Source organism: Stegodyphus dumicola, chromosome 1, assembly GCF_044657685.1.
Source record: "Stegodyphus dumicola isolate Sdum_Otavi_A_Nest chromosome 1, ASM4465768v1".
Lineage (NCBI taxonomy): Eukaryota > Metazoa > Arthropoda > Arachnida > Araneae > Eresidae > Stegodyphus > Stegodyphus dumicola.
Window position 1 is genome coordinate 144,617,669 of NC_140768.1, and position 21,087 is coordinate 144,638,755.

At 31.2% G+C, this 21,087-nt stretch overlaps 1 protein-coding gene across 2 annotated transcripts in view; it reads left to right on the top strand.

Moving 5' to 3' along the window:
* The window catches only part of LOC118192301 (uncharacterized), an 81,007-nt gene that overhangs the window by 44,954 nt on the left and 14,966 nt on the right, over positions 1-21,087 (top strand). For both annotated transcript variants that reach the window (XM_085821537.1, XM_085821543.1), the window contains exons 6-10: positions 362-503; positions 7,853-7,968; positions 12,710-12,905; positions 16,196-16,430; positions 19,412-19,736. In XM_085821537.1, the coding sequence (XP_085677663.1) occupies positions 362-503; positions 7,853-7,968; positions 12,710-12,905; positions 16,196-16,430; positions 19,412-19,736 (1,014 nt within the window). The remainder of the gene's footprint in view (positions 1-361; positions 504-7,852; positions 7,969-12,709; positions 12,906-16,195; positions 16,431-19,411; positions 19,737-21,087) is intronic.

Consider the following 21,087-nt stretch of genomic DNA (forward strand, 5'->3'; position numbering starts at 1 on the left):
CTGGATTTTTGTCCAGTTTTATAATTGGGCTGTGTATATAAAATTTACTATTTTAATGAAAAGACCATTGTGTGATTTTAATATCTAACTATATACTTATTTTTTTTACAAAAATAATCAAGCATTTTGTAATCTTTAGCCCTTTTTTGTAATATGTTTTTACCTGTACAGTTATAAAATTGTATTTTCGAGTAGAAAATTATTATCGACTTGAGGATTTGAGGATTATTAAAAATTCTTCAATACAATGTAGTTGGATAGTTAATTTCTTTCTCAGTAAATAAAAATTTAGAGCTTTAAAATAATGCCAATTTACTTTTGATATATTCTAAAGTAAGTTTATAAAATTTTTAATTTTTAGGTATTTGATGCTGTGGTAGTACTGGTTGCATTTGGACTCGATATTGCATTTTTTGTTGCCCCCACTGAAATTGCCGTTGGCAAGGAATCTGCAGTTTTAATAATTCTTTTACGATTGTGGCGTATTAATCGAATCCTTCAAAGTAAGTTGCATATTTTTTATATGGACTGTCAAAAATAAACTAAAAAAATCCCTGGCCATTTTATTTATTTGCTTATTAATTATTTTAGTTGTATATTGATATACATATATTAGTCAAAAAAGGTGGGAAAAGTATAGTAAGTAAATCTAGCAGTGTGTGTTTGACTGAAATAAAACACAAGTACACAATGAATTCTCTTTTTGAAAATAGAATCTGTTTTTGATTAGCAGTGTACAGATTTGAAATTTTGTAATGATTTGCAAAAGTTTGCTATAAAAGCATATGACATGTTGCAATAAACCTATGTTGAAGATGTTTTTCCATAATGAGCCACAGTTTGGTAATTTAATCTGTTAACTGAGTATGACGAAATTTTTCGTCATGCTGGGAAGACTATTTCAATGGGTATGATGAAATGTTTCGTCATGCTGGGAAGACTATTTCAGTGGGCATGACGAAATTTTTCGCCATGCTGGGAAGACTGTTTCAATGGGCATGACGAAATTTTTCTTACATTTTTTTTGCAATCTGTCACTTGACCGTTGTTCAAGAAAAATCGATCAATGGAAACACTTGTCCGCTCATAAATTGTGATAACACTCCTAATTTGCACAACTTAATTTCATTTTAGTCTGCATTTCCATATTTTACATATTAGTAATAACTTGTTTATTTGAGTAATCGTTAGTTTTTTATAAATATGACTAAAAATTATTGTGAAGTAGAAAATATTTTTGAATTGTCTGAAAGTGATGATGAAATATTGCCCAGGACGTTTGGTAAACGACGTCGAATTCTAAGAATAAGTACCAGTTCGGAAGAAAGCGATAACGACTTCTTTACTGATGGTCCGGACATTGAATCAAAGGATGATGATGTTATAGACCAAAATACTCAACCGACATCAGCTAAATGGAAATGTGAAAGAATATTGCGATCGCCTTTCCCATTTTTATCTCAATCTAGACTTACATTTGAAGGACCTGAAGAAAAGGATTGCCTTTTTTATTTCGAGAAATTTATCGATGAGAATTTTGTAGAACTTATTGTGGAACAATCAAACAAATACGATGGAAATTTTTTGAAAAAAATACTTCCATGAAACCGCGTTCAAGATGTCTCTCGTGGGTTGACACAGATGACCGAGAGATGAGAGTATTTATTTTTTTACTAATTTTGCAAGGAATAATGGGAAAACCTTCTTATCGGCTTTATTTCACAAAGCGAGAAAGTCTGGAGACTCCATTTTTTTATAAAATTATGTCAGAAAAAAGATTCCAACTGTTAGTAAAATTTTTACATTTTAGTGATAACAATGCTTTTGATCTAAAAGTGTGCAACAAAAAAACCTACAAAATTGATTCCATTTTGAACTATTTGAGAAACAAATTCAAGGTGTTATACGTACCAGATAAGGAAATATCTGTAGATGAGTCTCTTTTTCTATGGAAAGGAAGACTGTCTTGGAAACAGTACATTCCATCGAAAAGAAGTCAATTTGGTGTTAAATTGTATAAGATATGTGAATGTAAATTCGGATACATAAGTGATTTCATTATATATACAGGTAAAGACACGCAGTATGGTTCGAACTATCCAGAAGAACAGGGACCAAATCTTATTGTTCTTGAATTGTGCCACGATTTGTTGGATAAAAGATGTACGCTATACCTCGATAATTGGTGCACTAGTACTGATCTAGCTGAGAAGATGTGCAGAAGAAAAACCGATGTTGTAGGAACAATGCGAAAAAATAGAAAGGAAATGCCATCTGATATCAAAAATTGTGTTTTGAAAAAAGATGAACATATTGCTAGGTACAGAGACAAAATAATCATTATGAAGTGGAAAGACAAAAAGGATGTAATTAGATTGTGTACTATCCACGACAATAAATTTGTAGAAATAGAAAAACGAAGGAAAACGATATCAAAACTGAAAGTTATCGCTGACTGCAACAAAAATATGGGAGGAGTTGATCTTGCTGACGGACAAATGAAAACTTATGAAATCGCTAGAAACCAAGTAAAAAAGTATTACTATAAGATATTTTTACATGCACTAGACATGGTGGGTTTGAATGCATATCTTTTATGCAAGAAAGATGGCAGTCACCTAAATAGGCTTCATTTCATTATCGAAACTGTAGGAAAAGGTGTTGAAAAATTGAGACGGATCGCAGTTGCCATCTACTAGTACAGGACGATCATCTTTGACACCAAAACCATCTCGACTCTTTGAAAGACATTTTGCAGACTATATACCATCCAACTCTTCAAGAGTAAATGTAACGAGGAGGTGCAAATTATGCTATTCCAAAGGTTTTAGGAAAGAATCGAGATTTGGTGTCTCGACTGCAGTGTTGCTTTGTGTATGCCGCATTGCTTTGGGAGTATCATACGAAATAATTGTTTAAATTCGTTCAATTAATTTGTTTTTCCGGATTAAAAATGTTTAATTTTAATATTTAATATCATTAAATATTTTTAAACGATTTTCTTTTATTTATTCCTTGTGATGTGCTGAAATTACTGCAAAGAAAATTCCCCATTGTGAAACGATTTTACTGAAAGCTTATTCCCCAGTTAACAGGTTAAACAATGGATGGCTGCATTTCCTTTTCAAAATGAAGATGTTCGGGTATTCTTCAAGCACATTAAATGTCATGATAAGCATAGCTACTGTCATTGTTTGAGAAGACTGCCAAGTAACAATGGATAGAGTAGTGGAGAGCACTCTATCCATTGTGATAGTTTCTTGTAAAAGAGATGTGTCTGTGTGAGATAGGCAAGATTATTGTTTAATTCTGAATAGAAACAAGTATGAATAAATGTGTTTTGGAAACTTCAGAATTTGGTAGTATGGTGAGGTGTACTTAATCCATTATTATTACTGATAAGTTTGGTTACATCACTGTGATACAAAAAGCAAACAGAGAAGCATAGCATGAAAATCATTAAATTTTCCTTCTTCAGAAAAGGCCAAATTTGTAAATACAGTTCAAAAAGCAATATGTATACAGTACAAAATCCGTAATCTGGACGTCTATTATCCAGAATGATCTACAATCTGGACCTCAAAGCCACAAACTTTTTTTTAATGCTTTACGAATGCACATAATGTGTTTACACATGCGTGTTTAATGCATAACGGACGGTATAAGCAAGGTTAAAATTACCTTTACTGATTCTAAGGCATTTCAGTTAATGTTGCAGATTGCACTGTTCCTTAATCTTTTAATTGGATCCAGCTTATTATTTTTTGCAGATTGTTAGAGCAATTTTATAAAAATTAAGCTTGAACAGCTTAAGCTTTGATTATGTCAAAAAGAGTTTCCAATTCTGGAGCTGCCAAAGGATCTACAAAGCAAAAGCATGTTTCGATGTACTGCCTCTGATATACCGCTTCTGATAGTGAAGAAAGTGACAAAGAGATTATTGAAAACGGAAAAATTTTGATTGACAAGTTAGTCGGTATTCTCGACACAGATATTACAGAACTTGAACAGTGGAACTTTGTATCTGATTATGTCTGTTTATAGAATTAAAGAGAAAGTATTAGCACAAAAAATGAAACTTAAACAACTTGCATTGAAAGAAATGTTTGATTAAAGTAAACAAATAAATATTAAGCTTTTTTTTTTTTTTTTTGTTTGTTTGTTTTTGTTTTGGTGTGTGTAAATTTTGATACCCTTTAGTTCGTAATTGCTCTTTATTTTATAAATAACGGTTTCATATTTTTAATTGTATAATTTCTGCATGCCATCTTACCAGATGTAAATTCATGATCTATAATCTGGAAAAACCTGTAATCCGGAATCGCCGAAGTCCCGATCAGTCCGGATTATGGACTTTGTACTGTATATATTTTTAACTTGTCATTGAATGGCTTGTCTGGCATTTTGTGCCTTCCTGAGGAGATAACTGTTATTGAGCAGTATTATATGATAGTTTTGAATACATTTGGTGAAAGTGAGTTGAGCTGCGTGCATTTTTTTTTTTTTTTTTTGCTTACATCAGGATAATTGCATGGCCTCACATTTCGAAGGTTGTTGTTCAGTGTTTGGCTCAAAAGTAATTGAATATGTGCACATCCTCTTGAGGATCCAGGCTTGTTCTCTGCAGCTATTTCTTTCTTCTTCTTTTTTTTATTATTTTTATTTACTCATCTGAAGTCAGAGTTCTGAGGTTTGATATTATACAATGATAATTTTAATATCAAAAAGAGACAATCAGAAGTGATGTGAAAAGATAGCTTCAAGAATATTATTTTTAATAAAAGTCTATAATTTCATATTCCATATCATTATTTCAAAAAAAGAAGGGGGTACTTCGTCCAGACATCCTTTAATATATTTCAAGCTCAATCAGTAAGTAATCATTCTTTCTCTCTCTCTCTCTTTTTTTTTGGGGGGGGGGGCTAGCTTCTATATTTTGCTGAGAACTTATGTTTTAAAAATCAAATTAGTAACTTGATGATATTATTATACCAATTGAAAGAGAATTCCATTGGGGTTTAAAAACATAGTGTATTTTAATATTTTTTATTATTGTAGTACCTTTAATTAAAATATTAAAATTAAAAACTTCAGTTCTTTGAAAGGTACAGCTCGTAGCAAACCATAACATTAATATTTATGTAGAAATTATTTTAAAAGTTTGAGACTTTTGGATATTTTATGATTTGAAAAGGAAGTATTGTATTGTACTTTTATATTAGTTGAAGTTCCAGCATTGAATTGCAGTGTTATTTAGCAGATGTTTTGCATGTTTATTGCTTGAAATGATTTTTAACTATGGCATTTATCACAAAGAAGCAGGATTTTTAATGGCTGCACTGCACTGCTGCCTTATGTTTGATGTTTTGCTGAAATTTTTATACAGTCAATACCGAAAATCCGCGTTGCCTCTCAGAATATAACCATTCAGTTTATAGGTTCCGGAAACCGCAACATTGAGTACGAAATATCGAAGAAAACAATACTTACCGAATAATAATGAGTCAAAACGGAAATACCAAATTATTGATATAAAAAAGTTTTAAAAAATAAGATATAGTAAATAAGTTTTATTTTCCCTCTAATCTGCATCGAGGTAAAAAAGCAGCACAATTCACTCAACTCTTTGTTCAAGTTCATGATTCATGTTGTTGTATTTTCTGAGCTTTGTTATTTCATTTCACGAGATTGTTTAGTGCTGCCTTTTTTTTTATCTGGATATATTGTGGATAAATTAAGAATATTTTTTAATTTCACCTCTTTTTAATACAATGACAGATAAGAAATGCACTCGTGATTTTACTGCTTGCAACATTGAAAAATGTAAACACGTTGCATTGACGGTAACACAAAAAGGTGCAAATTCTGAAAAAGATGGAAGCAGGTGCTACTCCTTGATTTATAGCAGAATGGTTATGGAATTGTGACATGATTATGTATGATATATGGAAAAATAAAGAAAAGCTGTTGAAATTTTACAGCAACTGTGATTCTAACACCGAAATCCGAAACTGGAAATCTTTGCATGAGGCGAAATCGGCAAACCTCGATGCTGTGTACATATAATTCAATGAATAATATAATCAATTTATATATGTAATAATAATTTAATGCATATAATAAATTATTGCAATAATGTATATAATAATTTAATTAAATGTATCTAATACGCCTTATTCATTTTGCACTTTGAGTCTGAATATTATCTTTCCTGTCCTGAAATCCGCAAAATCCTAAAATCCGCACAACCTCTGGTCCCAAGCTTTGCGGATTTCTGGAATTCTACTGTATTTCAGTTTCACCTTTCAAATGATAAAATATGGAATAATAGTTTTACAAAGTGATAGCAATGGGTATTAGTTTAGAGAGAGAAGCTATTTTTTTAATAAGATAAAAAAGAGTATTTGTATGATTTTGTGTTTTTATTTCAATGCAGTTCAGTTAGTGGCATTTGGAATCTTAACAATTCCTGTTTAGTTTACATATATACAGCTTATTAGTGACCAGAAAATCCCTGAAAGCAAACAAATCTGACCCTTATGTCACTGGTGCACATTACAGGCGTATATAAGAAAAAGCATAACAGAGCTTGGGTTTTCAATAGAAATGTATATTAGCTACAATGATTGAAGTGGACAGACAAGAGTAGTCTTAAGTCTGAAAGAGAAGAGAATCAGATAAAATAACATGGCCCTTGTATCACTCATGTCATGGCAAACTTCAGATACCTTGTACAACAATAGCACATAATAATGAAATGAAATTGTGAGGGAGTAATAAAATGAAGTAAGGCAATGGAGATGTGAGGGGCCCTAGGCTTGAGCTGAGGAAGTCAGAATAAGAAATTTTGTTTGATGCTGTGACCACAGATTTCTCATTAGCATCTGGAAGTAATGCTGGTGCTCATCCCATGCAAACATAAATGAAACAATGGAAAAGCATCATGTGAAGTAATGAATCACATTACATGTTGCAGAATTCTGATGGGCATATATAGGGATCTGGTAGATACCAGATGAGTGTAAACAGTGTGCTGTGTTCTTACTGTGAAATTTGGTAAAAGAGGAACTATAGTGTGAGTCTATTTTTCTCAGTTTGGTTTTTAGTCCACTGTTATTTATGTCTTCAACCCTGAATGCCAAATTTATGAGGCAGTAGGGACAATTCTATTTTATCAATTTTGTTGAAACAATTTAGAACAAACTCTTATCATTGACAACAAAACGTGTATGTTAATGTGATTGCCATAACTGTGTAGCTTGCAAAAATAATAGTAATACACTCACCTCGCTAGCCCAAACCCTGATCTGAACACAGTCTAGCATTTTTTGGGACAAGTTAAAAGCACCAGTTGAGACCAAACCAAAACATCACAAAGTCACCACAAGACTGTTTGTCATGTTATAGGAGGGTAGAAGAAAGTACCCGTAGACATTTACCAAAACTTAGTGGAAAAAAAGTGTCTGTGATAATTCTAAGACAGACATATATTGTATTGATGTGATACCAATTTATGTTAAGTAGCTGCATGTGTGTGTCCATTTATTAATGACAATGTAGTGTATTTGAAATATGTTACTCACTATTTATTAAAAATGTTTCAGTTTAATTATAAATGATAAGTATTAAATATTTCTATTTACAAAAAATTGAATTTAGAGGTTTGATGGAATTGTTAGTTTGATGTGCAAAAATATTAGTTGCCATCTTTTAGGTACTAAACTGAAGTATATGCCTTTCTTTCCAATTTTGTCATTCTGTCCTCTTCAAGTCTAGCCCCACATTTTATAATCAATTAACTGTTTTTTCATATGCCATCACATCTTATGAGCATTTTTCCCCCCTCCTGTAGGTGTCATAGATTCTGCCAAACAGAAATTATCTAATACTATTAGTGTATATCAAAAGGAAAAAGTACATTCTGATCAAAAAGTTGATCTCTTGATTTTGAAAGTGGAAGATTTAGAGGTAATTTGTAACTTTTTTCATTAATTTTTTAGTACAGTATTTTATTTATCTGATAATCTTGTGAAGACCTAATTGAAAATTTTTATATTTCCTGATATTCATTGAAAAACTATCATATGCCTAAGCTAATGAGTATATTTATTATCTTTTATAGAAAGTTGATAACATTTTATAATAAGGAATTTGAAAATAAAAAGGATCTTGTTTAATATATATTTACAGGTTTTACTTTTTGTCCACGAACAGATCCGTTGCATGCTTCTGCATATTGGCAAAAATAGTTAGTTCTCTTATAAAAAAACCTTGAACTGTTTTTATCTATGTGTAGAAGAGATCAGACCATGCAAAGAGTATTGGAAAAATATGTAAATTTTTATGTTAAAAATGCGTATAAAAATTCTAAATGTCATACAAACTTGATTCATTATTATTAGTTAAGCCCTTACCAGTTGTCACTCAAATCCATTTCGGGTAGCCCAGTCTCGTCAAATTGTGAATGTTTGAACTGACCTTTGCAAGAGAATAATCATTGTTTCTATTCTGTGAAACCCAAAAAGAGCTCATTTTCTCTTATCAAATGCTTAATGCAATGTAATTCACTGTTTTGTCAAAAAATTACAATCATTGTTCCACATTTGGTTGGGTGGAATTAGCTGTAAAGCCACCCATCAAGAGTGAAAGAGTAAAAAAAATGCTTCCATTTTGGACACATATTCCTGTAGTATACATGTACAGGTAATGTAATAAAAAATGCATGCAGAAAATATTTCATGTGTGTCCACTTTGATGTATAATAAAACTTTATTATAGGCATCTTGTGCTGTATGTAAATTTGGTCTATGCCATTTTCCTTATGTGGTAAATGTGAATGAATAACTTTTTCAATTTGTGAATGAAAATAGGAGGATTTTTTGTGCTGTGATAATACCATTCAGTATTTCTTTTCTGCAAATTTCAAAGAAGGTTAATTATAATTCTGAAAAGGCAATAGATTTGTTTTGCAGAATGCTTTGAAGCATGCAAAGAATTCTGTGATTAAAAACAATTTATCAAGCAGATAATTATATAAGTTAATATAAGTTTAAGTAAAGAATGTTAGCATTGTGTTTGAAGACCTTTTTCACATCAGTCAAAAGTGAAGGACAGATCTTAACTTTTGCTTGTAGTGCAGGAAAACAAAGATATTACAGACTTAACCCTCTGGCTGATCATCCCGCGATTTCCACGGGCATGTTTTTCTTCCTGTATTGAGGAGCACATCCCGTTTTTTTCCTGTTTAACCATTGAAATAAATTATATACAGTATTAGGCGTTTAGTTTACGTTTTGGCCAACAAATATCATTAATTTTCCACTAAGTTGCAGCATTTGAAGGCACGTTGTATTAGCCCTCAAACTTCACTTTTTGCCACCTTTTTTTCTTTCAGAAATGGCTGCTTGGAAACGTTCAGTGATTATCTTGATTATTTAATTAAATTATTGGATTATTAATCATATTTATTGATTATATTAATAATTAGATTTATTGGATCAGGTGCAAAGAACTTGGACTTTGCCTTGAACCCTGTTTTGAACTCTATCATACTAAACTGCATTTCTAAGGTATTTTTCCCTAAGCGCTTTATATTTTCTTAAATTTTATACATTTTACTTTTTTATATTATGCAATAAATAGAAATAAACTGTAATTTGACTGAAATTTATTTTAAAAAAGTGTTTTTTTTTTTTTTTTTTTTTTTTTTTTTTTTTTTTTTTTTTTGTGATAACATCTGAAATTAGTTTTTCTGGCAACTTAGTTTCTCATGATAAAAATCTATGTAAAAAATATTTTCTAGAAAGAAAAAGTGCATTTTTCAATTCTCCAATATATATAGATTTAAAATATTAAAAAAAAAAAGTACACAATTTTGGAAGCGATTTTGGTCTACAAATTGAGCAGTCAGAGGGTTAAAAGAGTCTGAAAAATTACTAAATTGAACTGAGTTGTTAGGTAAACAAAAATACTGGAGACTAAAGTTTGGAAGGTAGTAGTCATCTTCTCTCTTCTAAAACCTAGTCCCCAGCATCTTTAACTGCCTGTAACTTAGCTAAGTTCATCTTCAGCACTGCCATTAGTAACAAGGTACATTAAGCCTTCCACTGAGTTTGCTATCTTCTCACTTTTGACATATGAAACTATGCTACATATTATTTCAGTATGTTCTGGACTGTGAATCTTATATGATGCAGTTCGGTAAATTTTGCTTGAAGGTTTTAAGAGTACTAAAAAAATTTAACTGTATAAATTATTCACAATTGCTTCTTTTCTTTTTATGCTTTAGGAAAGGTTTTAAGGAATTCCAACTTTTTAAAGCAGAAGAAAGTATGTAAACAGCAGGAGGTCCCCCACCAGTATAAAGAGCAGCTTTGAGATTTATTAACCCAACACATACTTATACTGGTTTCTATTATTTTTGTGGAAGCCATGGTGGACTAACATTCCTGGGCAACTAATAAGATATGCTGGATTTCAGTTTCTTGAATGTAGAGAAAAAGCTGCTGAAGAATTGCTTTATTTTTGCAGCACCATTATAACATGATCTGGCATTCCTGGATGTCTTACAAATATGCAGGGTATACCTCATATACTTGAAGAAACAACAAAAAAGTTATTTTTCAAAGGTCCTTTATAGGAGAATTCTTTCTGAACAAATGAGGAAGCAAGATGGAATTCTCTTTCACTTATGAGGCCAATGCCTTTGATGACCACTTCATTGAATGGATTTGGAGATAACCAACATTTACAGTATGGCTTCTTTATCATCAGATGTTTTACCAAGAGATTTCAAATGTATGGAGGCAGAAGAACGTAGAATAAGTTCTGGTAGAATAACCTGTAGATATATGTCATTGGAATTCAAGTTGAATTTTGAACTACAAACCTGAAAATATGTTGCTAGCATAGTAAAATAGTGCAGCAACTCAGACCCTCAGCAACTACATAGCTGCTTTCTTACTTTGGACTGATGTAACTAAATATGGAAGGAGCAGGATACAAATAGTTCTTATGCAACTTAGTATGCTTATCCCTCAAATGCTTTCCTTAGCGTACACCCATGCTATATGGGTATAAATGTAATGGTAAAGAGCTGCTGTTTAGCTTTTCAAGATCAGACAGATCTTTGACTATTAATTTCCATACTCCATTATGTTGGAAAAAAATTATTTGTTGCTACTATTCAGCACTGAAACAGTATATTATATTTTGCAGTATGCAATACCTGGAGAGCTGGATTAACCATGAAGCAAAATATACATATGCGTAGGGCATCAAGGAGAGAGGGTACCACAAAAATTTCTCATAACTGTTTTTACTATGGAATATGGCTTAACCAAGATATTTATTTTTAAAAAAGGGGGAGGAATTGGGGGATCTGCCATAAATGTATGTGGGGGCACCAAAATTTTGTAAGTGCTTAGGGCTTTTAAATGTCTTGATCCAGCATGACTAATTGGCTCAAAAGAAATGTTATGAACATTAATATTTCATTGAAACACCTTTAGCAAAGTTACAGCATGTTTCAATGAGTTAATGCATAAGTCCGCACACTGGCCAGTGTTGCATTTTCAATCTCGGAAGATTATTGATGAAGGAAAAATTAATCATGCTTTAGATGTTTCTGTGGTATAGCCTCCTACGCCGGATTGAGATCAGACTTTGTCATGACTAATTTAGGTGTATTAATAATGTTTTAAGCTCTTTGAACTAATCTTTTACAGTTTAAGCTTGAGGAATCTTGGATAATCTTAGGGTTATTGTCCTGAAATACACCATTGCTTTAAGGAAGAAATATGTGCTGAGGATTATTCAATGTGCTCAGATACTTAGCTGATTTCATTTTATTGTTGTGTGGTGCTGCTAAGAGTAGTCCAGCCAAATAAAAATACCCTAAATCATAACACATGCTCTTGAATATTGTATACTGTGTAGAAAATGTGTGTGTGTATAGATCGTCTCCTTCTCTTCTGATACATCTATCATGAAGAGTGTAAATATGTCAGTGTTCAGCATACTTTTTATAATTTTAATTTTTGATACAATGTATAATGCAGAATATAATATATTTTATTATTTTGTTGTTGTTAATGTATTACTCTACATAATTTGATTAATTAATGCATGCTGTAGTTATCGATACTGCACAAATACAATGCTCAGCATAGTATTCACTATTATTTCCTCCTGCACAAATCTGCATTAAGTGTTGGAATGTATTGTCCATTGGCCCAGCTATATCATCAGTATATATATTTAAGAAAACATTCTGAGTTTTTGCATCTAGATAATTATTTGTCATTAATAAATTGTGGTGAATTCTGACATATGTTAACTTTTGCTATTTAATAACTAAGTGGAAAATAGCCCATATATAATAACTCTTACTTTTATTGAACTAAAGCTGTAATGTACAGCTATTAACTTCTTGAATGGCTTGGACCACCTTTATCCTTGGTATTATTATGAGATTTTTTGTCATTTGTTTGTATATTGCGTTATTATATAAAATAATAAGTCTTCGTTTCTTTAATGATCTAAATATTAATTTATTGAATGGAAGATTTCAAAAACATAAGACTAAAATAATTAATTGCACAAATTTGCCAAACAAATGCTGTTTAAATAAGCAAATACAAAATGCTTGCCATTCAGAAGATTTAAGGCACAGGGGAGCATTACTCATTAAATATTGTTTTATTTTCAGCATGAAGTGGCATACCTAAAGGAGAAATTAAAGAAGACTGAAAAGGAGCCTTTGTTCATGAAACGTCGCAAAGCAAAGGAATCCTCATCTTTACCATTTCCTTTGCCATCTTCTATCGTTATTCCCCCTGAAACCTTTCGATTACCAACTTCTCAGTCCTTGAATGTTGATTGTCACAGCCCATTTCAAGTCAGAGGTATGTGCTTATGAATACATCTAGTATTAGATTCTTAATGCTGGTATAATATATGTGATAACAGTATAACAATATAAAAAATTCATATATGACTGAACTATTTTCTGTTACCTGTCACTTTAAAAACATTTAATAAAATATATATATATATGCTGATATGCCACTTATACTATGCTAATACTCCACTTATGCTATGCTGAAACTGAAAATTAGTAGACTTTTAAAGGTGGTAACACTCTTTTAATCTAGAAAGGAATTTGGGGCTCCCTTGAAACACAACGCTCCTTAGGATTGCAACTTGAGACCCCATAACTCCTCTTCAGGCTAAATTTTAGAATTTGAGAGTAAAATGTTCACTTTTAAGGGAGGAAAAAAAAATCGTAACTGAAGAATTCCATGAAAGTCTATAAAACACTTGGTTGAAAGAAAAGTCTTTAAGAGTTCATAAGCTAAAAATACATGAGTGTTTTAAGATCCTTAGAATAGGAATAGTCCATGAATGCCATAAGTTACTTAGTAGATATATATTCCATTAATGCATAACAGTTATATATTCCATTAAAACTTGGCAAGATAGTATGGCCTAGAATAATTGTGTAATATTCTGGAAGATTAGGATTATCCTTTTGAATGCTTTTAAGACAACTGAAAGATAAAAGGATCCATGAAATCCCACAATGCTTGGGAGTGAAAAAGTTGAGTGAAAACTTGTAAAGTACTTAGCAGACAAATGTGTAAAATCTGGGAAAGTACTCACTCATAAGAAAAGTTACCAGATATCTGAGATTGGCATGCTTGGTCCTAAAAGAAAAATGTTTGGGATTTTTGAATAAATAGTTTCAAAAGTTGAAGAAAGAACCTTCATAATGCTTTCACTAAAATCCAGGTAATCTGGAATAAAATCAGCTAATTTTTATGATCTTGCGGTGAGTAATTTTATTAATGCTTTTTTTTTTTTTTTTTCATCTTCACAATTCTTTCTGTACTTTATAGTATTCTGTTGAAGCTTCTTGCATTTTCCTTTCACTTCTTCATACCAAATTTTGTTTGACGTGCAGAGAGCAAGCTTATGCTAAGCTTGGAAGTCATAGGCAATTTTAACGTCAAATTTAACTTTTTTTATATTGTCCTGAATTCTCTTTTTTGAAATACAACAACTCTGCATAAGATGGAATTTTCTTTTATTCATTTTGCCATGTATGCAAGACATCTTTGAGTTCTTAAATCAAGATTGGTGCTTGTTATAATTCCTTTTTTTTACTGTCTTCGTCAATAACATTAAATTCAGAGTTTCAACAACGAAAATTATTCTGATATACTTATTAAATCTGACACTGTACTTACGATGAGCATATTATACTATGTGAGCGAGATGAAAAGGTTTATGAATGCATACAAGATAGATTGCCATTATCATGAGGAAAAAAACACCATGTAAATTTCTATCTGAGTGCACACATACAAGTAATTCAAATGGCTGCATTTGCAAGAAATCAGATGATTAACATGTAGAATATAAATATCCAGGTAATGTGAAGCCAACACTTTTGGCTTCATCTTGGCTATAATGTGCAAATTGTTCTGTTGTTCATGAGGCTATTATGTTAGACCTCCAGATCACTAGGTTATTCTTAAAGTGTATTGTGGGAGATCATGGAAGTTGTTGGCCCGATTTAGTGATTATGGACCCAGGAAGGAACTGTGCAACACCATAAGGATTGGAGTAAGAAGATGGACATTAGAGTGCATTACTTGTTGCATATGTAGTCATGCTGTATCTGAACCACAGTTTGCAACTGATGATAAAATACAAAGTGTACTGGATGACTGCACTGCTTCAGTATGGATATGTATGCTTTTGAGGTGATTAGCTGATGTAGATTTAGTGTCCAACTGTTCTTTTTGTATGCTTCCATTAACAGCAACTCATCATCATGAATATTTGCAATTGCGTTGCAGCAGAGTTGTTTATAGTGCCAAATGGGGCAGTGTAGTCTTCAATGATGAACTTCACTTCTGCTTCCCAAATGATGATCGGCATATGACAGCAGTGGTGTGCCTGTCAAGCAGATGCCTCAGTAATTTCTTAACTACATCCAGCCTGTGAACATGGAATAATGGTTTGGGATGTTAGTAATACTAACAGCCATTCTTCTCTAATGCATATTGATGAGATGCAGTTGTATTGATGGATATGGGGCAGCTCTATATCTTCAAAGCATCTGAAACGCCATTAACCTAACAATTCACAGTCTAGCTCACACCAACTGCCATACACAGTCTCACAGTGCCATACACTCACATCCACTCCTAGCCATACGCAGTCTAGCTCACATCCACTGCAAAGTGGGCAAGTGCTTCTTTGGTCAGCTGATCCCTCAGTCACTCACCAATTTGCATTTGTGTGATATGACTGGATATTGACTGAACACTTCTCCTCTTTTAAGAACGAGTGTAAACTGTGGGTCACAACAACAATGTGTAATGCACGATACCATTGGACATGATTTGAACACTCATTGGTTCGATGTAATAACATGTTCAAGAAGATATTGTCCAAAATGTCATTGCAACATTTTATTAATGCCAATATCTGTATATCTCATTATCGTACATGTTTGAAAACTAAAAGTTCATGATTATTTATTTTTATGAATAATATTAATAATAATAACCATTGCATGAAATAGAATGAAACTCAGTTACCTTTTCAATCTTATTAGGATTAAATTCCACGTGCCTTATTCTCTCTATCTCACATTTTTCATCCAAAATCTTCTTTACCTTGACATCCTGTAAATTTATGGCCTCAGTAGTAGAAGCCTCAGGGAAAAGGAAAACAGTTCCCACCAGCTTTGTGGTTCTGGAAAGTGGAGTTTTGTCTGATTCATCTGTTACTCCGGGACTCACACCATCAACATTGGGGTTATGGGCGGAGCCTCCGGAACCAATAGAAGCCTCATGGATATGTACCTAATCAATATTATTCATTATTTAGGTACAAAGTTTGCTCTGTTTTCAGTCGTTATTCCTTAGTGTGGCATTTTCTTTGTCATGCAGTGTATTTTAATATCAGTATATTGTTCATTATTGCTTCAGGGTACTTCTAAATATATATATATAAGCATTTATTTTTCATAGATATTCAGTATCATAAAATTTGAAAGTGTCAAAGAATTTATTTAATTAGAAATATTTTTGTACGTTTTTACTCATAGTAATGTCTTTTGTTGTGTGTCATGTTCTGTTTCATTTATTATTTGTTTATATTAATTATTTTACAATGTCAGAGCTGAAAGACAAAGTCACCCTATTTGCCGAAAATGCTGCCACGATAATCGTTGACGAAGCCTTGCTGTTGGCTTCGCACATACGTTCGCCTATCGATCTCCCACCTCCAAGAGTGAGCAGTCCAAAAAATAAAGTGGGCACAAAACTCCGTAGGCGGCCAGACGGTAGTCTAGAGAGTGGTTATGGATCGGCTTCAAGTTCCATTAACTGGAATAAAAATCGCCCACATACCAGGTAAGATTATCATAACTTACATTGTGAAAATTAACAATTTTTACTTTGTTTTATTTTTCTTGACTCATATTTGGTTGTGTGGATCAAATATTGAAATTCTGGAAGGCAAAGGGCAAAATAAAAAAATAAGAAATCATTAAAAAAGTGGAGACTACATTTGATGTAAATTTGTAGCTCTTCGTCAGAGAGCAGATTGCAACTTCTCATAGTCAAGTGTTTCTCTAAATTTATTTCTGGAAGAATTTAAAAATAAATAAAGTAAAGAATAATTTAGAATATATTTTAAAGCTAATACACAAAATTAAAAGCTAAGCTCATTTCAGAAAAACATCTCTTCAAAGTGAAACCAAATATAATTACAAATTCAAGAATGAAAAAAAGTTGGCAAAAGTATGGGCAACCAATTTTTTTTAAAATTTGTAACGAAATATATGCATTTGTTTAAAACTTATTTGAAATAGATTTAAAAGAAATTATTTACTACATTACTTTGAGTTTAAGCCGCAGTATGATATTTAAAATTTGAAAGCCAGGGAAAATAATAAAAAATATCCACAATCGTAGTACTTTATGCATGTCTCTAGAATAATTGGCAGAATTAAGATGATAAAATATTCACATTGAGTTCAAGCCACATCCGAGGTTTATACCTCAAAAATCTAAATAAGATGTAGCTTAAATTTGAAACTAGTAATTATAATAATTGTAAAATTTATTTTTAAAATGCCAAAAGCAAAACAATGACAGTATAAGCAGTTGAGAAAAGACTGGGATTTTGTTAAGTCAAAAGAACTTGTATTAATACAGTTAGGTACAAAAATTATAATACAGATTTAAATATACCTGTAAAAACTTAATTTAATCCAAGGTAAAATGTGGGAAACAAAAATTTTTCATATAAGAAAGTATGTTATTTTTTTTATCCAAACATCAATTTCATAAAAAAAAGGTACAGCAGCAAAAATCTGAACATTCAGAAGAATTGTAAAATCAGTGTTAAAGGGGGGGGGAGTTCAGATTTTAATGATTGCCCGAAAGGATATGTTAAGGTTTTTTACACTCTCACAGAACTCGCAGTCTGGTGTTGCACTCACTCTTGCTAATCCATTTCTATTTGCCTTTTTTAGCTTTATTATTAAGCACTTCAACAGCAAAATTACAAAAAATTTTAAAGCAGCATATGTTTAGAACTCCCTATCCAATGTTAAGTGTAGGCATGCTTTTATATGTTTTTTCAGTTTATTATATCAATATTAAGCTTTCTTAGCTAGATGACTAACAAATAATATTTTTGGTTGTTTCATGATTAACTTTATATGTGTTAACTTTATTTATTAAATATTATGTTCTTCACACTTACACCACATAAATTTTAATTCAACAGCTAAATTAGAAAATATGTAGAAACAGTATATTTTTAGAATTTGTGAAAGGCAGTTTCGTGAGCTGGTGGTAAAAAGTTTTATTCCATATGTATGGTGTTGCTAAAAATAAATTATCCAAAATTTTGATAGCTTTAGGTATTGTCATTTTTTTCAGTGCAAGGAACATACATATGCATAGATTCTTCATTATTTAATATCTTTAAAAATAATAGGGGATGATAATATATGATGGCAGCAATTTGAAAAATGATACCGCTATTTATAGTGGATGATATAAAATCCCATTTTAAGACTAATTAACAAAAATAAGCATAACATTTTGACTGTTTAACAAGTATAAGCATGATATTTTAATACTGTAAATAAGATTGTGAGTATTTATTCCAGTAAAATAAATGATGCTTTAATTCTAAGCTTGCATATCAGAATTTAATTTTCCTGTATATAATATAATATCTACACTAAAATAAAAAACTTCATATTAACACAAGGTTTTAACTTTGCTGTACATGTTGGCAAAAACTTCTGTAAACTTGTATTTCTCTAAACTAATTTTTTCATCAATTTCAAACTTATTTGAAATCGATGAAAAAAATTATTTACTGTATTGCTTAGAAGTAACAATACAGTTTTTAATTTGGAAATAATAGCATTTCAAATTTAATTGCTATCCTGTGCTTCATTATTTTCTGATTTTTTAGGTTTGGTTTTATGAGTTGGCATCTGTAGCCAGCACATTTATTTATTATTTATTTATTTATTGCATAATTACTATTGGTATTTAGTCTGTGCATCATGTGTGTAAGTAGATATTTCTGTCGTAAATGGAATTTGAATTCTCTGTTGGACTTGCATTTAAGCTACCTTTCAGGTTTTAAGCTGAAAAGTGAGAGATTAGTTTGAAAATTTTAATATCTTAAAAAGCATTAGCTGAATTTTTTCTTTTTTAGAAAGGTAATGTTCTCAGAAAAATTATTTTACAAAAGGATACTTAGATTCTTTTTCACTGGTGACTATTCACTTGTTTTTAACTTTTAATCTGTTTCATATATTATTTATTCTGTTATATATAAATCTTTAGTTAATGTTATGTTGTCATTCAATATTGTGAATAGTATTTCTCAATAAATCTGCATATATATTGTTCCTCTGTATAGTTATTGTTCTTATAATCAATTTTTTGTTTATTGTAAAAAATGTATATATAGGGTGTGTGAAGTAAATGTATATCCAAATCAGATTGAAAAGTCATGCCTGTTTGATTTCGTTAGTGATATTTGGCTTTTGTATTAGTGTTACATGTGCTACAATTCAGTATGTTAAATGTAAAAGCATGTTAGATATACATAATAAAAACAGCAGTATACTGAAATTGATGAAGGTTTATTTTTATCTGTATCCTATATATTCAAAGCAAATAATTGAGAATTTGACTACTCAGCTGAAGGATGTATGTGGTATATATTGTCTTCTTTACTTAGTATTAATATTTACAAAATTATGATTCGGAAAATTAGGCTTCCTTGGCAGGCATTTTAGTATTTTTTCCCTAGTTTGTTATAGAATATTAATGAATTTAACTTTGAAAAACCACAGGACTGAAGAAGAAAAACAATCAGTTCCCCTCGCTGCTATTAGGGATAGTCTAAAATGCCCAGAGAGCAGCCCTGAGAGTGGCTACGGTTCCGGAGGCTCTGCCCATAACCCCAATGTTGATGGTGTGAGTCCCGGAGTAACAGATGAATCAGGCAAAACTCCACTTTCCAGAACCACAAAGCTGGTGGGCACTGTTTTCCTTTTCCCTGAGGCTTCTACTACTGAGGCCATAAATTTACGGGATGTCAAGGTAAAGATTTTGGATGAAAAATCTGAGATAGAGAGAATAAGGCATGTGGAATTTAATCCTAATAAGATTGAAAAGGTAACTGAGTTTCATTCTATTTCGTGCAATGGTTATTATTATTAATATTATTCATAAAAATTTGTGGAAGAAAAAAGATACAAAATTATATATTTTAAGACATTTATATTTATTACATAGCTATTTCAGTAACTGTAACTGTGAAGGAGATTCAGTAAATTTTAAGTTTAACACAGTTACAAGTTATACATCTAAAATTGCTTCTTTTGTTTTCAACATAGTTCATTTGACCTAAGTGCATACAAAAAAAAAAAAAAAACAAGAGTTGGTTTTTTTGGTACTTGCTGGCTTTTGTGGCTTACATGGTTTTGGCAACAACTTTTTGGTATCAAGAATTCATTCTGTGACAGAATATTTTGAAAATTATGTGTATGACAGCACTGGTGACATTTGTTTGCATTTTTCCATCTGATCATTCTGTGTATCAATTTTACGTGCTCCATTTTCTTTATTATAGGAATGAACATTTAATTAATAAATGCAAACACAGTGCACAATATTTTCTTAGAAAGCTGTAGCCATCTTTTAAGAGTTTGGTGGAGTTACAAAATGTCACTAAAGATGATTTATGACCAAAAAACTCTTGGAACACATCAGGAAAAAAATTATCATCAAGAAAATTTAATGGTACTTACTTACCAAATTATCCTATTTCAAGTTTTCTTAGCAATAATTTATTAGCATCAAGAATTTTTTTGGCAATTAAATATCTTCTGTTGAATTTTGATTACGCTTAGCTGCTGTTGTCTTGTATACTTTGTTCAATGATTCAGTTATTGCTAAGCCCTCAGCAATGCTGTAACTTCAGCAATGCTGTAAAGTTTTTTAAATTGTGTTTTATTTCATTTATTTATTTAAAAATTTCACTCACAGATTTTGCAACAAATGTTTTCAACAGCCCATTGTTCAGGTAATAATTTTCAACATAGTTTTTCCTATTTTGTAGAATCGCATGCAAAAGTAAAAATGTCAAGTTTCATGAGCATTTTCCCCTTATATTTTATTTTTCTTACAGGATGGAGTTCTTTTTTACTAAATTCTAATTTCCAAATCTATATTGTTGTTTATTTTTACTTTTCTGCTTACTTTTAATGTTTGTTTTCATGGAGGGGACTGTCCTCAAGAAGGTGTAAGCCAGGAAACCAATAAGTATCATTATAATCCATCATAACTGATAAATATATATATATTTACTAATTTTATTTCTGCCCTTCTCAAAGTTCAATCATCATTGATACTTGAACATCATTATATACCAATGTTGTGTTTGATATTTCAATCAGTTTATCTGTTTATTTCTCTCTCTGCCTATCTTATGAATACCAAATTAATTTCTGTAGTTCAATTCTTT